The sequence below is a fragment of the Panthera uncia genome, chromosome C2 (assembly GCF_023721935.1).
Source record: "Panthera uncia isolate 11264 chromosome C2, Puncia_PCG_1.0, whole genome shotgun sequence".
Taxonomy (NCBI): Eukaryota; Metazoa; Chordata; class Mammalia; order Carnivora; family Felidae; genus Panthera; species Panthera uncia.
The window spans coordinates 72,497,065-72,513,764 of record NC_064810.1 but is presented as its reverse complement, the minus strand read 5'-3'; the positions used below and the strand labels follow the sequence as shown (position 1 = coordinate 72,513,764).

Here is a 16,700-nt window from a genome sequence, read left to right as displayed (position 1 = left end):
AGATATATGACTTCCCTAGTTGTACAAAGGCTGCCAGCACATCTACACTCTCCTATGCACCTTTCTTTTTCTCACTTAACGATTTGTCCTAGAGATAGCTCTAGAGCAGAGGCTTTTGTTTTTCTTTTTGTTTCTTTTGTGGCATCATGTAAGTGTTCACAATCTGCGTAACCTGTCCTCAAACTGATGGACATTGAAGGCATTTCTAGTCTCATGCTTGTTTGCTTGGCTGGTTTTTTTTTCCGAGAGAGACAGAGTGCAAGTGGGGTAGGGGCAGAGAGAGAGGGAGACACAGAATCCGAAGCAGGCTCCAGTCTCTGAGCTGTCAGCACAGAGCCCGACGCAGGGTTCCAACCCACAGACCGTGAGTTAATGACCTGAGCAGAAGTTGGATGCTTAACCAACTGAGCTACCCAGGAGCCCTCCAATCTCTTGCTTTTACAACACTGACTGCAATAAATTATACCATACACCCAAGGTTTCAGGGTTTTTAAAGGACCAATTTCTAGAAGTGGAATTGCTGGATCAGAGGATATGTGCATTTGTAATTTGGATAGCAACTGCCAAAATGCACTGTATGGGTTCATACCCACCAACAGGTGGGGAGGTTAAAGGGAGGAAGAGCCTTACAAGATTTCTATCTATCACCTATCTATCTGTCTGTCTATCCATCCATCCATCCATCCATCCATCTGTCCATCCATCCATCCATCCATCCATCTCAGAGAGAGCTTCCCCCACAGAGCTCCTGGGGCTGTCAGAGCTCCGGGAAGCTCTGTTGGCTAGGGTTTCAGAGTGGGCAGGATTTGGGTCATTCCACTGACACACCACAGGGCAACAGCCTGCCTTCTGGATCCACATCTTCCGCAATGAAGCACATGCCAAGGTATGTATCTAGCGAAGGGGGTGGTAATCCCTGCCTTGCCTCATTTGAAGGGGTGTCACAGGGCTCAGATGTAATGCCCTGGACACATGAGAATGGCTACTCGTACTGGGCCCCAAATCACGTGGGGCTCTAGCCCTGGATGGGTTAAGTACACAGTTTCACATGAGAGTTGGCTAGACAGGCTAGGGGGCGGGGGGCACGGGCCTCCCAGGCAACATCAACGATAGATTCTATAAATTCCTCAGGGCCCGACCAGGTCTGAATCAAGAGGGAAAATGGAGTTTTCAGATGCTCCAAGCCATTGATCCCCAGGACCCCAAGGTCCTTAGCCCCTCAGCTCAGCTGAACCCAGCTGCATCTTCTAGAAGACCCTTCCTTAGGACAGTGCCCAGTGCCTAGGGGGGCCTGCTGAGCAGACAATAAGTGCCCCTGTGGTTCTTGTTGTCCACTTCCAGGTGGCTGTGCAGATGGGACATACATCAATGCACTTGCCAACAGGGGACCTATTTCACCACAACCTTGCCCACTGGAACATTCTCATGGAAAAAAAAGGAAAATTTTGCCAACTGAGCAGGCATGAAATGAGCACAGAGAACATGTTCTCTTTTTTTTATTATTAAAAAATTTGTTTAATGTTTATTTTATTTTCGAGAGAGAGAGAGAGAGAGCATGAGCAGGGGAGGGGCAGGGAGAGAGGGAGACACAGAAGCCAAAGCAGGCTCCAGGCTCTGAGCTGGCAGCAAAGCCTGACGCGGGGCTCGAACTCACAAACCACAAGATTGTGACCTGAACTGAAGTCGGATGCTTTACCAGCTGAGCCACCCAGGCATCCTGAACATGCTCTCTTTATGAATCAGACGGGCTTTATCTGAAACCCATTTCTGTGCTTCTCTAACTATGAGATCTTGGGCAAGTTACTTAACCCTCTCTGTGCCTCAATTTAAAATCCTAATACAATGATTAATTATTAGACAATAAAACAATATAAATAATAATACTTAATGAGAATTTGCATTAATAATAATTTTTAAAGACCCAACCATTTATCAAGTGCTTCCTTGGTGTCAGACATTATGCCAAGTAAGAGGCAGTGTTGCATAGTGGTCAAGGGCATAGACTCTGAATCCTGGTTCTGCCACTGACAAGCTGTGTGACCTTGGGCAACTTGCTTAATGTCTCTGTGCCTCATTTTCCTTATCTGTAAAATGAGGTTAATACCTCAGGGGTTGGCGGTGAGGTTTACGTGAGTATACCTCATGTAGACCAGTACTCTAAGCACTATGCCCAGCACAATAAACATCACAGAAGTGTTGCCTGTTATTATTTTCTCAGAGACTGGCAAATAACCCTCAATAAACAGGCTACTGTAGAAGGGGTGCCCCTAGCCCTGGATGGCCAGGCTGCCGACTCCCTGCTGGGAGCTGTCTCGGGGACACCACTCGCCCTCTGGTGGACACGGAAGGAAGAGGCCAAGTGCGAGTATTTGCTCAAAAAAAAACGTGCCAGAGGCCTCAGTGGAAGAGAATGAGAAAGAGAGACACACTCTTCTTTAATGGAGTCTGTTCTGCAGGAAGAATCCACTCAAGCTTCAGGTATTGTGTTAGAGTGAATGCAAGTTTTGCACTATTGTGTTTCTGAGGTTTGAGGATTTAAAAATTTCTAGTGCAAAACACTGGCCAGATGCTGCCGGGGTTCCCTGTGCCTTCCCCAGACTTCCCATCTAAGAAGGGTTTCATGGCCGAAATGGGCTCTCAAACCTGTGGGCCTGTGAAAGCAGGCTCTGAATCTCCCTGAACACACTTATGTCACATAGCGTTACTTGTACCCACTTTCCAAGGAACCACAGCAAAGACTGAAACCTATCTCTCAGGCCCAAACTCTCTGAGCACCCGTAGGTCCCACGGGCAGCTGAGCGGCGGCTGCTACCACTGAACTTCATGCTACGCTCCAAACATCCTTTACTGAGGGCCTGTGGCCCAAGGCACCAGGGTCTCGGCAAACAAGACAGAGGCAAAGTTTCTACCCCAGCAGGAGACAGACAACAAACAAAAGTAAAAGACAGCGAGAAGTACTTTGCAGAGCATTTAAAAAGGCACATTTAACATAGAGAAATAGGACAGAGGGGTGCGGGCTACTTTTGAGTGTGCAGTCGGGGGTGGCTTTTGGAGAAGGTGACATTTAGGTTGAAGGAAAGGAAGGAGGCAGCCGTATAAAAAAAATGGGGAGGAAGAGCACTGGAGGCACAGGAACGGAGGGAAATCCCAGGCAGCTAGGAGGAGTGAACGAAGAGAGAAGAGACGAGGACACAGTCAGAGAGAGAGGGAATGCTCGGCTCGTGGGGCCTTGCAAGTCTGTGTAACTTTAGAGTTTCTTCTGTATGAAATGGGAAGCCAGAGGGTTTCAAGCCAAGGAGGAACACAAGGAATCACCCCTCCTGGCTGCAGGGTGCAGGTGGCGGGGGTGGGACAAGATTAACAGTGGAGACGGAAACGAGGTAGGAGGCTGTGGGATCTATTTTACACCAAATAAATAGGAGACTCACACATGGACAGGACGGGCATAGGCATGCACTGAGGGGGGGGAGAGGAATTCATTTCCTAGGATGAGAGCATGGGGGAGGAAGGGGGCACGGAAATCCCACGTTCTGTTTGGACACCGCAAGTGTGAGAATCCACGTGGGGACGGGTGCCCAGACTGAACACTGAGGGGAGGAAAGCATGGGGAGCTGGGAGCGCGAGCGCCCCATAAGCCAGAAGCAGCCGGTGGCCGAGCGTGTTGAATCTCAACAAAGACAGAGCTAACCCAGGATTTAGTGACCCTGAGGCCACTGGAAACCTCCACGAGAAGTCGCAGTGGGTGTGGGACGACGGGGCGGACTTCCTGTCAGCTCTTTCCCTCACTTCTCTAACGTTCTCGCTCCTGGGAAGCCCTGTGTGCAGGCCGGAACCCCGGGAGTCATCGGGAGCCCTCAGCCTCTCTCACCCTACACCCTCACGCCCTCAGCACTCTGCCCGCCAACCCCCCACTTGGTCTCTGCCTCTCCACCTGCCCCAGCCTTGCCCCTGCTTCAGGCCACACCACCTCTCACCTAGACTTATCGGCGCCCCTCACTGACTGCCTTGTTTCTACCTCCTCTCCCCTGGTCTGCCCCCCAACCTTGCCTGAGAGACACCTCTAACAGGCACATCTGACCCTGAGTCTCTAGTCCTGATGCCTCCTGGACTCCTGTCCCTCAGGATGACAGTCAGGTGGCGAGGATCTCTCGCTTGCCTCCTCTCCACCCTTTCATCTGTCCCCCACTGAGGCCTTGGAGACCTCCTGCCTCCTTTTACATGCCTTCTTGTCTCATCCTGCCCATCCTGCAGCTAAAGTATCACCTCCTCCGGGAAGCCTTCCATGGCCACTTCCCACCCCTCTGGACTCCGGCCGCTTACCTGCTGCACAGGCTCGATGGTCAGCTCCATGTAGCGACTGATGGCTGCCATTGTCCTGAGTGATTTGCAGGGTGGTAATGTGGTGAGAGGCACCCAGTCTGAATTCTTTCAAGTGGAGACGGGGAGGTAAAAAGAATTCTCAGTCAGGAGACTTTTTCTAAAAACAAGATCCCGTTCCTTCAAAAGCATCTCTAAAATATTATTTCTGTTTTTTCATGGCCCATCTCCCTTTCTGCTTCCTATAAGCTGTATCTTATCTCTGTCTTTGATGTCACAGTAGGTCAGGGGTTCCCAAACTTTGCTGCACAGTGGAGTCACCTGGGCATCTTAGAAAACAAAACAACTGATGTTTAGCTCTCCCAGCAGACGTTCTGATTAATTGGTATGGACGTGACCTGGAGAGTTTCAAAGCCCCTCACTCCCCTGCAGATGATTCTAAAGTTTGGGCCAAGTTTGGGAACCACTGCAGTAGGTGCTAAATGCTTTTGTAAAGCAATGGTTCTCAAACATTAGTGTGCATCAGAAGCACCCAGTGCACTTATTAAAACACCCTCAGTCTGGGGCGCCTGGATGGCTCAGTCGGTTGAGTGTCCGACTCTCGATTTCGGCTCAGGTCATGATCTCAGTCTTAGGACTGAGCCCCTTGTCAGGATCTGAGCTGAGCCTGCTTGGGATTCTCTCCTTCCCCCTCTCTCTCCCCTCCCTTGCTCTTTCTCTCTCTAAGTAAATAAAATTAAATTTAAAAAAATAAATAAAACACCCTCAGTTTAAGATTGGGTAGAGCCGATGGAGCCCTAGAATTGCATTTCCTGCAAGTTCCCAGGCGATGCTGGTGTGGGGACCTCACATTGAAAACCATCGCTCGTAAAGAACCGTGGAAGCCATTGCAAAGGCTCTGTGTCATCCCTTCAGAATGCCAAGCCACACAGGGCTCTCTCTCTTTAAATACTTTAGCTCCCTTTGGGGATAGAATTTCGTCAAGTTTCTAGAATGGAATGAAAATAACCTCCCATTAGAGCCTCCACGGGAATGTGGAGCTTTGGTCCAAGCTCTTACATAAACCCCTTTACCTTGGCCGCGCCCACCACTATCTTCTGTTTCGTTAACTCAGTCAGATTACATTGTTAAACCTAGAATATTCGAAGGGATGGACCCAGTTCACTCACTCACCTTCTCTGGAAGAAAAACAAGGACAGTGAGGAGCCTAGGTAACAGGTGAGACTTTTTCCTCAAGAAATTATCTTAGAAAAGAGGGAGCTGCCTTATGTTCAAGTCCTTATAAGCACTCTTGTATTATGAAGCAATTTCTCAGCTTTTTGGAACCAAGGACTTTTGACAAAGACAAACTGAGAGTTAGAGTAAGTTCTGCCTACTTAGGTCACCTGTTAAAATCGGTAAGGAGACAAACACATTTTCTGGTACGATGTATATGGGGGATGTTACTGTAAACAGCACCTTTAAAGATCAGCTTTTTGGCAAGATCAACTGAAAAAAAAGGGCTGTGTTAGTGATGGTGACGATGTATACGTCAGAGACGCATGTGCAACTAGGAATATGTGTTTTTATGAAATAGGGTAAAATCATATTATTTCTAAATTAACCTATTAATTTATGTAGTATGTGAACTTATATATATGAGGAAGTTACTAACTAGCTTAAGCGGACATTTAACTATCTCGTCTACATTGCTCAAAATACATTAAAGTTTATTAAATGATCTCAAAAACCCATTTAAAAATATGTTGTAGTTGGGAAAGTGGAAGATCCTATTTATTCAGGGCATCCTTAGCACTGGGCATAAACAGTAGCGTTTTGGGTTTTTTTTTTTTTTTTCATAAAAAATAGTAGTAGTTTTTTAAAGTGACCAACTGTCCTAGCTCGAGAAACGCCCAGCATTCTGCGCAGACCCCGGTGGGCCCAGCAGTTTTCCAACCGGCGAGACCTTGCCTCCTGGCTTTCTTCCTCTTTGTCTGTGCAGGTCAAAAGGGCCTGGGTGTCGGGACTCCCTCTGGCTTCAGGGGCAAACCCCAAGGCCCGTCTCATCTTGCTCTTCATCACCCAGGAAAGGAAAATGATCTGAGAGGTAGAGTTAAGGTGCAACAAAGCACAGCATTTCAGCCACCCAGGGCTACCTTCGCCTCTGCACCCCGAGGGCTCTCTCTCTCCAGATGATCCTGCCTGGGTGGGCCCCAAAACAGACATGAGCTCATTTAAGAACAGAGCCAGGTCTGACTTTCTCCACATTTCCCCCACAAGGACTCAGCAGCCAGCAACACCTTGCCCCCCAACAAGCACTCAGTAAATATTTGTTAATCAAAAGCATTTTGAAAAACACCTTCCTTGAAGGGCTTGGCTTGTCCCTTGAAGGGACAGAACATGGAGTGGGTTGAATAGTGTTCCTCCCCTGCCCAAATTCATATCCATCTGGAAACTCCGAAAGTGACTTCATTTAAAAATAGGGTCCGGGGGAGGGGCACCTGGGTGGCTCAGTCAGTTAAGCGTCTGACTCTTGGTTTCAGCTAAGGTCACGGTCTCAGTTTTGTGAGTTCTGGCAGCACAGGGCCTGCTTGGGATCCTCTCTCTCTCCCTCTCTCTGCCCCTCCCCCACTCATTCTGTCTCTCTCTCTCTCAAAATAAATAAATAAACTTTCAAAAAAAAATAGGGTCTTGGGGCAACTGGCTGGCTCAGAAAAGCATGCAACTCTTAGGATTGTGAGTTTGAGCCCCACGCTGGGTGTAGAGATTACTTAAAAATAAAATCTTTTAAAGGGCACCCCAGTGGCTCAGTCAGTTGAGCGTCCGACTTCAGCTCAGGTCATGATCTCACAGCTCATGAGTTCAAGCCCTGCTTTGGGCCATCAGCGCAGAGTCTGCTTCAGATCCTCTGTCCCCATCTCTCTGACACTTGCTGTCACTTGCCCTCAAAAATAAACATTTAAAAGAAAATAGGCATCTCCCCCTTAAAATAAAATAAAATCTTTTAAAAAAAAGGGGGGGTGTTTGCTGATATAATTAAGATGAGGTCACAGTGGATTAGGGTGGACCCACAGAGCTACGTGAAGGGAAGAAGAACATGTGAAGACTGAGGTAAAAAATGAAATTACACTGCCCCAAGCCCAGGAGCACCAGGAGCCATCAGACGCTGGAACAAACAAGGGAAGATTCTCTCCCAGGGCCTCCGGGAGAGTGTGGCCCTGCCTGGACTTCAGCCTTGTAGCCTCTGGAACCGTGAGAACACATTTCTGTTGTGACAAGCCACCAACGTTGGGTAACTTAATAGGGCAGCCCCAGAAAACTACTACAGCACAGGAGAAAATCACAGTTTCTAGCGATTTCTAAACTATTTATGATAAATCCACAGGTGCTTCATACACAAATTACCCGCTGTCCACCTCTCTATCTGCCCAATGTCTGAGCTTAGCTTGCCCTTGAGGTTCTCACGTCAAGGTCACTGGGGTGTCATCACATCAGGCGACAACCCCTGGGGAACCAGAAAGCAGTCATTGACAAAGGGCGGCCCTTGTCAGCTTTGATCTCTGCTTCCTCAACCCAAGGTTCCAGTGCCAAAGACAACAGAATGGGATGATCACCCCTGCGTGGCAGGTCAGCTTGCAAAGCCCCTTCCTAGCCTTGTGAGAAAGACAGGGCAAAGATGAGGAAAACGGGTTCACAGGAGGGTGGGGACCGGCCCACGTGAGGAGCAGCACTGAGACTGGAACCTGGGTCTGCTCCTGGGGCCTGCACACCCCCCCTTGCGGCTTCTCAGAGCTCCAGCCAAGAGATAATTGCTCCATATAGTATATATATAAAGGGAACAAAATACAAAATTGCAAATGATTGCCATTGCATCTGTCTGCCCCAGGCTTCAAACCTCCTCCCTGGCCCCCCTGGGAGAGAGTGCCATCTAGCCATAGGGAAGGAGGGTACCGCAGGGATAGGGGGAGATGAGACACCAGCAGTCAAGCCCCCTAGGCCCAGCGTGGATACAGAGAGGTCCAGTGCAGCACGGCCGAGGGAGGTCAGGAACCAGGGTGTGGCCCGAAGCAGGTACTCAGGCCGCCGGTCATGGGCCACAATGGCCGAGGCATAGAGGAGGCCCGCCAGGGCCGACAGGAGCCGGGTCCACAGGTGGATGGAGGGAAATGCCTTACCCTGGCACTGGACAGAGAGAGGAGTGCAAGAACACTGCTGTCCTCCAGCCCCCTCAGAGCAGGATTCTAAGATCTAGGCCTTTGGTCCTGCCCTTGGCAAGTTGGAGCGCAAGCCTTCTGCCCATGGCCAGTCCCCAAAGGTGCTGCTTCTATTAGGTTTCCAGCTTTTGCTCAAGCTGCTTCCTTTACCTGGTGAACTCCTATTCATGCCTCAAAACCTGGCGTAAACTCAACTCTAACAAACCCACCCCCCGCCCCCCCACACTTAGGTGGCATAGTCGGCTAAGTGTCCAACTCTTGGTTTCGGCTCAGGTTGTGATCTCAAAGTTGGTGAGTTCGAGCCCCACGTTGGGCTCTGCCCTTCCCCCACTTGTGCTCGCTCTCTCTCTCTCTCTCGAAATAAATAAATAAACTTAAAAAAAAAAAAAAAGAAGTCTTCCATACACCTCCACCCTAACAGGGGTGAATAACTCCCATTCTAGGCTCCATTACACATGACACATCTCAACAGACAGAGGGCTCCTGAGAGCAGGGCTGGGGTCCTGCCCATCTTGGCACCCCTAACCCCTGGCACTGGGTAGTGGCTCACGAGTGTCACCTGGGATAATGGGAGGGACTTTTCATGAAGTATGAATAGCTAAGGATTGACTTCTCTTCCTGGGACCGCCAATCCTCAACCTGGCCAGCTGGAGAAAGTCAGGAAAATTAGAGGTGACATTCTGGAAGTTTTGAAGCCAAGGGAATATTTTTGGAGAAAGAGTGATGGCAATATTGGTTAAAAAAAAAAAAAAAGAAACATAGTCAATATTTATATGTTAAATACCTTTTACAGGTATGAAGTCACCTTATATATACATTTATATGTATATACACAAATACTGTATATTTTCAATTATATATAATAATATAGTATATTTAAACCTATAGAAGTATAAATTATATGTAATTTATTTTACTCATTAAATAACTGTATTTAGAGACATACAGGTATTGGCTAGGGATTGAAAAGCTTTCAGAGGAAAAAGCAAGGTTTGGCTGATTTTCCCCATTTTTATTTTAACTCTCAAAAAGATTCCTTGGGAGTGTTACACTTTCCTTTGCATTTCTTCAGGTTTGGTTCCCAGGGTTTCCTGGTTTTGGTTATTTTGTTTTTAGCCTTGCCCTGAAGACTGGTTAACAGAGACAGCAGCCAGGCTGGGGAGGGTGGCCCCTGACTTGCTGGCCCCAGAGGCCCTTCCCACCTGACACAGCCCGGGAAGCAGCCCTGTCCCCTTCCACCTGACTCAGCCCAGGAAGTGGCTCTGTCCCAGACAGCACTGTTGTGGTGAGAAACCCTCAGGGGTCCCCCAGGCTACTGACCCCCATTTACAGAGGACACTGATGGCCAGTGACTTGCAGGGTCAGGGCTGAGAACTGCCTTCTGCCTCTTGACTCACACTTGCTGCTGTTCTGCGTGGGCTCTCTGCCGTCATTCATGTGCCAACCCGCGCACAGAGCTCACTGACTTCAAAACTCCATCTCTCTTCCTGGTCAGTCCTGGGGCCTGTTGGGTTCTGTCTGCCTACACGCTGGACACGCTGTAGGTGCTTAGCAGCTGCTGAAGACTGGGACTGGCTTGCCGACTGGAGATACAGCAGGTCTTTGTCCAGCACATGTGGGCTTCGTCTGGCTGGTCACACAGAACTCAGGGTGGCTACCTGGCGAAACCATTGCGGGGTGCTCGAAGCAGGACGTGTGTCAGCTCCTGCAGCAGCGACGGGTCCCAGTGCTGCCAGCACAACCCCATACTGGTCAGCGGGTGGGTCATGCCCTTTGCTCTGTTCAAGCACTCCTGAAAGAATGGAAACTTCTTCCACCAAAGCCACCCAGCCATTCTGCTCCTCAGCACCCCCAGCAGGGATAAATTAGAAGCAGCTTCTGGGGGATCTAGGGTTCAAGGCCATGCTGGCTAGGCTGCCTAGAACACCCCAAACCCTGCTGAGTTTCTCCCTAATAAGGGGACCCTAGCTCTGGGTTCTTCTTTATGGAACCAGAGATACTCAAGGCTGGCAGTGCCTCAGAGATTGCCCAACTTAATCCTTAATACAATCTAACTCTATCTTCCTGCCAAGGGGCCATCAGGCTTGAATGCCTTTAGTGATGGGGAGTCCACTAGCTCCTAAGGCAAGAATAACAATACTAATTGCTCTCAATATGCCAGAAGCCATGCAAAGCATCAAACCCATAAGTGGATGTGGACCCCCCATAACCTCTCTCCACTCTTGGTTTTGCTTCTATTTCCCAAGACCACAGAGAACAAAGCTGCTCTTTCTGCCCCCAAACGGCTTTTCTGGTTCCTGCATCCATAAGCTTCTTTTTTTCCAGACCAGATGATGTCACTCGCTATCATCATTATTATTATTTAAATGTTCATTTATTTCTTTTGAAAAAGAGGGAACACACATGCATGCGCACACAAGTGGAGGAGGGGCAGAGAGAGAGAGAGAGAGAGAGAGAGAGAGAGGGAGAATCCCACGCACGGCCCAGACTCCGACTCAGGGATCCATCTCACAAACCATGAGCTCATGACCTGAGCCAAAATCAAGAGTTGGTCACCCAAACGACTGAGCCACCCATCCAGGTACCCCTTAGGTAACTCATTTGAGAGTGTGCTGGCACCTACCATGAGCAGGCTCCCAGCACCTGGAATACAGTGTAAAATAGACAAGACCACTGCTCTCGTGGCGCTGATGTCCTACCTGGGATCAACTTGGTAAATAACTGAAGGAGCTAATTTCAGGTTGTGACCAAGGCCGTGAATAAAATGTAGCGGAGTGAAGGTCAGTGGTGGGGCTGGCCTGGGGCTATGTTAGGTGGGTGGTGTCAGGGGTTGAACCGCGTTCCCCTCTCTCAAAAGATGTTGAAGTCCCAACCTCCAGAACCTGTGAATGTGGCCTTCTTTGGAAATAGGATCCCTGTAGATGATCACGTTAAAGATGAGGTCATTAGAGTGCACCCTCATCCAATATGACCGTGTCCTTATGAAAGGGAAGCCTGGGCACAGACACGACCAGAGGGAAGGCCACGTGAGGACACATACAGGGAGAAAGAATGCCATGCGAACACTGGAGTTGTGCAGTTACGCGGCCATCAGCCAAGGAACTTCCAGAAATTTAGAAAGAGGCCTGGAAGAGATCCTTCCCTAGCGCCTTCAGAGGGAGCATGGCCCTGCGGACACCTTGATACTGGACTTCTGGCCTCTAGTACTTTGAGACAATACGTTTCTGCTATTCAAAGTCTGTGATACTTTCTAATGGCAGCCCCAGGAAACTAATACAGCCAGGCACTGTACCAGCCCCTCTGAAGGTCTTCGCGTGACGCAGCTTCGAGCCCCACCGTCCCAGGGGCTCCCCACTCTCCCCTCCCTTGATCCGGAGGCAGCGCCTTTGCTGGGAGGCCCCGTCACCCGTGAGGTTTCTGGCCATGACAGCACAGGCATCAGCTTCCTATCAATGATCAACTAAGCACCTGCCCCCCATACCCCCCAAATCCTGGAACTGCTGTTAAATGATGCTCTGGGGCAAGCGGTTTCTTTAGACCTAGTGATGGCCCATCACGTTTCCGGTGTTAGGCCTGGCCATTATTCCTGTCAGGGAGGCCCTCCCGGCACAGCAGAGCAGTTCTGTACACCCACGATATCTTGCTCTTCCTGCCTCAGTGGCTTTTCCCCGCATGCTCTCCGCTTTCCCTCCCTCACCTCTGCCTCCTCCAATCTCGCCTTCCCTTCGGAGCCAACAGGAAGCGTCTCTGGCCCCGTCCACCAGGCAGTGTAAAGTTTTCACCCTCACTCATAGGAATAGCATAGGAGCCTTCTCTCCCTCTTGCGAACCCCCTAACACCTGATTCTATCTTTCTTCGAGCATTAAAATAACCTGCTTTTGGGGCGACTGGGTGGCTCAGCCGGTTGAGCATCCAACTCCTGATCTCAGCTCAGGTCATGATCTCATGGTTCTTGAGATCAAGCCCTGAGTAGGGCTCTGTGCTGGCAGTGTGGCACCTGCTGGAATTCTCTCTCTCCCTCTCTCTCTCTCTCAAAATGAATAAATAAACATTTAAAATATTCTGCTTTGCATTTCCATGTCTTCCATGAGACTGGGAGCTTCCCAAGGGTAAGCACAGCATCTCCCGTCACATCTCCAGTCACATCTCCAGTCCCCTACAGAACTGGCCAACACAGGGCTTTCCTCACCCTGGATGCCTGGACAGCATCTGCAGCAAAATGCTCCCAGATGGAACCCAAATACCTGAAGGATTCTCTCCTCTAAAACCTTCTCGTCTCCTAGTGGAATGTTTGTTTATCGAACCCCAATGCCTTCTTCCTGACAGCCTGCTTTTCCTTTGCTCTGGAGAGAACTCAGTGCGCTCCCCTGTGAGAGGCTCTCGCAAACCTCAGGACCTCCCCTGGGTGGGCGCCCCACCCCCTGCACGTGCACACATGCACACACACGACACAACCCCTCCACCCCAGGACTCGGAGCTCGGAAGACGCTCCCAGATGCTCTAAGACCTGCCATGGCAACCCACAGTCCCAGCCCCGACCCAGCCTCACGATTCTGGAGAGCGGGGGGATTCGGGAAGCCCAGGAGCCGAAGGCAGCGATGGCACCCAGCAGGTAGCCGAAGATTTCGGTGTTGTCCTGAGGGAACAGGTGATACACTCAGCGCCCTGAGGAGACAGCCCATCCTTTCCGGCTTTTAGTACTTTCTGGCTAGGGCTGCCCCTGCCCCTGCCCCTGCCAGGGCATTTGTTGGGGCCGTGAAGAGGGAAGGGAATGCATATCCCCACGCCCTCCTGGGCAGGCTCGGCCTCACCTGCAGCAGGCTCTCCAGTAGCCTCCGCTGGGGCCCTCGGACAGGGCCTGACGCCTTCCGGACGGTGGCCCAGAGAGCCCAGCCTGGCCCCAGGCTCAGCGGCAGGGCCAGAGCAAAGACACTGGCCCTGAGCCGCTGCCTCCTCTTCCTCTCCCGGGAGCCCCGACCTGCAACAAACACCAAAATCCCACAGGCCCCTGGGGTCTAGAACTCAATGGAGAGCTGCATCTCTGGTGTGCGCCCATCTCTGATGCCAGAGCGGGTTCCCACGTTGCTTGACAGGCCAGATCCTCTCCACCCTTCAAGGCCCCATAGCTCTGCCACCCCGTTGGAGGAATCTTTCCTCCCCACCACCTCATCCCACCCACTCGCACGACTGGCGCTCTTCTCCTTCCTCGGCCCTCAAAGCATTTTCTTTTCACACATGTCTGTGCACACAGAGTTGCCTCTGTGAGACTGGAACCCCCCGAGGGCCGGCAGTTTCTGTAATCTCCACAGAGCCTGGCACAGAGCTGAAGCGGCACAGCTTTGGAGAATGCATCACGGTGTTTGTGCCAGGGCCTGAAGCTGTGAGCCAAAAAGGAGCACGGTCTTGGAAGTCTCCTTAAAATATGAGACAGATAGTCCTCCGAGAACTGCAGTAGGAACACGTCTCCTCTGGGCAGCGCTGAGCAGCTCGGGGATCTTACGTTACCCCACTGATGCAAGCACTCCCCTTTTGCACCACGGCGGGGGCACACGGCTGCCCCTTCTCAGAACGCCCAGTCCGGCATACTCAGGGCGACCCATCCTACCTCAGTAACTTCCAGCCCCCACTCTGCCTGAGGTGGCCTGCGCCCATTCCTGGCATCCATTTCTGGAAGTTACGGGGCTGTGTTTGGCCAACCGGGGTTCACAAACTGAGATATCACTGTTCATCCCCACAGTCATGCACACCCATCCTCCTGGCCTTCGCTCATGCTGTTCTTTTCACCTGGAATACCCTTCCCTGCGGCCCCTGATCTAACGTCACATCCTTCCCTCTGGTTGCCCACGGTGTGCACGCACCTCCTCGCAAGCAGCGTTAATGACCGTTTAGGGCCCCGTCTCTCGGCCCTGGGTGGGGTCTCCAAGCTCATTCACGTGTCCGTGCCTGTCAGGAACCCAGCTGAAGCCTGACAGGGGGTAGGCGCTTGGCGCACTGATGAATGAAGACAGGAACAGATGGCCACACACTCACCCAAATTAGACTTCAACTTGGAGCCGCAGACCGGGAAGAGGATGAACACAAAGTTCACCAAGTCAACAGCTGCTAGGTAGGCACCCGTGAAAACCTGGGGGCAAAGGAAATAGAGTCATGGCGTCCAAACATTCTCCAGCAATCACAGCACCTGTCATCCTGGATCTCCTCTGCCCCTGATGAGGTACTTCCACCGAAGCCGCCTGCCAACCCCAGGAAAGGCTGGTTATCACCTCTATTTGCCTGACGAGGAGAACGGGGCGCTGAAACGAGCAATCCCTTACATGGAGGCCCATTGGCAGAACCCGCCCTCCACTTCCCATGCCGCGCTCTTTCCGGTGCACGGTTACTCTTTGCTGTGTGACTCTGGCCCAACCGCTGGACTTCTCTGGGCCTCTGTTTCATCGTCTGTAAAACAGGGGTAGTCATGGTGCCTCTCTCAGTGCTAAGCAGATTACATGAAGCACTACAGGGAAAGTGCTTAGACCAGCACCGGCAAGCAGGAAAGCACAAGGCTCCTACCCACAAACGCACCAGCTACTATGCCAGTGTAACAGTGGTGAGGAGCAAACTCTGGAGTCTGGATCTTGCCACTGCTGCTTACTGGATCCTTCCCAAAGTTGTTCAGCCGCTAAGTCTGAGTGTCCACATGTGTAAAACAGGGATAAGGAGAGAGCCTACGTCCTAATATAATTAGAGGATTAAATGAGTGAATGCATGCCAAGCCCTCATTGCCAAGCACATAGTGAAGGATTTTTTTTTCTCTTTACATTTATTTATTTTTGAGAGAGACAGAGACAGAGCACAAGTTAGGGAGGAGACACAGAATCCGAAGCAGGCTCCAGGTTCTGAGCTGTCAGCACAGAGCCCAACGTGGGGCTCGAACTCACGAACTGTGAGATCATGACCTGAGCCGAAGTCAGACGCACAACCCACTGAGCCACCCAGGCGCCCCCGCAGCAAAGGATTTAATAAACATCAGCTATTATTCTTGGACTCGGGCTGAGCATCATTGGGTTCCAGCAGCCAATGAGAATGGGCACCCAGAATAAAAGGTGGTTTGTTTGTGAGACAATACTGTTTGAAGCAGGGTCTAGAACTCCCAGGTGTGTGTCCCGGCCATGAGGCCACCTTCCTCCATGTCTACCTGGGTGGGTGCCAGCCCCATGAGGTGCCTCTCCAGGGCATATTCCTTTGGGATATGTGTTTTGGGACGGGCCCCATCTACACAGGTTTGAGGGCCTAGACTTCAGAAGAGCTTGAAACTGTTTCTCACTTGCCCCAAGGCCTGCATTACCACTTGGGAAAGCACTCAGCCACCCCTGTTTGAACTGAGGCTGGGCTCCAGGCTCTAAAAACAATGACCACAACAATCGCTACTTATGGAGCATCTACAATGTGCCAGCTGCTGTTTTAAGGGATGGGGATATGGTAGTGAATACAAAGTTTTGCCCCCGGAGAACTGGCACACTAGGAGTTCAAGGAGCAACAGACACACTCAGTAAAATAGATGGTGTATTGGGGGGGGGGGGGTCCGCTTTGGGAAAAAACGGAGCAGGACGAAGGAGTCCGGAGCACCTGTGGTAGAGGGAGGACACAAGTTTACATGAGTGCTCTTGTTAGGCCTCATCGAGAAGGTGACTTTTGAGCAAAGACTTGAAGGAGGTGAGCAGTGAGCCCTGTGGCTATCAGGGCAGGGGCAGACAGACCAACAGGGGCGCGGGCATGAGGTGAGACCGTACCTCAATGGTGAGGGAACTAGACAGAAGCTACTGTCACCCTGTGGGCCCTACGCACCTGGATCGTGAGCTGTCTGGCCAGAATCGCTCCGATGGTGTCACACAGGCTGGTCAGGAGGCAGCATGCCGCGCACAGCGCTGACTGGTCCCGTCCGGATTTCTTTGTACACCTCAGATAGAGAAGCCTGTGGTGACAGACGGGGGTGTGGATGGGTATGGACGGAACGCGGGAGCCATGAGTGGGTTCCCAACGCAGGTGTCTGCAAAGGGCAACTGTGATTTTGTGTCCTCGTGAGGCACTCTCTCCCCCAGATATTCAGCAGGTATTTTTGAACTTAGTTTACAGATGGGAAAATAAAGGGTCAAAGACTCCAGAACCAGCCCGTGGCAGGAGCCAGACCTGCCTCTCTAACGAAGAGGC

At 51.0% G+C, this 16,700-nt stretch overlaps 1 protein-coding gene across 3 annotated transcripts in view; it reads right to left on the bottom strand.

Moving 5' to 3' along the window:
* The window catches only part of TMEM44 (transmembrane protein 44), a 35,841-nt gene that overhangs the window by 16,065 nt on the left and 3,076 nt on the right, over window positions 1–16,700 (bottom strand). For all 3 annotated transcript variants that reach the window (XM_049628380.1, XM_049628382.1, XM_049628381.1), the window contains exons 2-8: window positions 16,338–16,464; window positions 14,541–14,634; window positions 13,322–13,488; window positions 13,060–13,146; window positions 8,308–8,478; window positions 6,268–6,396; window positions 4,321–4,425 (exon numbers count right to left, since the gene is read on the bottom strand). In XM_049628380.1, coding sequence (XP_049484337.1) covers window positions 4,321–4,425; window positions 6,268–6,396; window positions 8,308–8,478; window positions 13,060–13,146; window positions 13,322–13,488; window positions 14,541–14,634; window positions 16,338–16,464 — 880 coding nt within the window. The remainder of the gene's footprint in view (window positions 1–4,320; window positions 4,426–6,267; window positions 6,397–8,307; window positions 8,479–13,059; window positions 13,147–13,321; window positions 13,489–14,540; window positions 14,635–16,337; window positions 16,465–16,700) is intronic.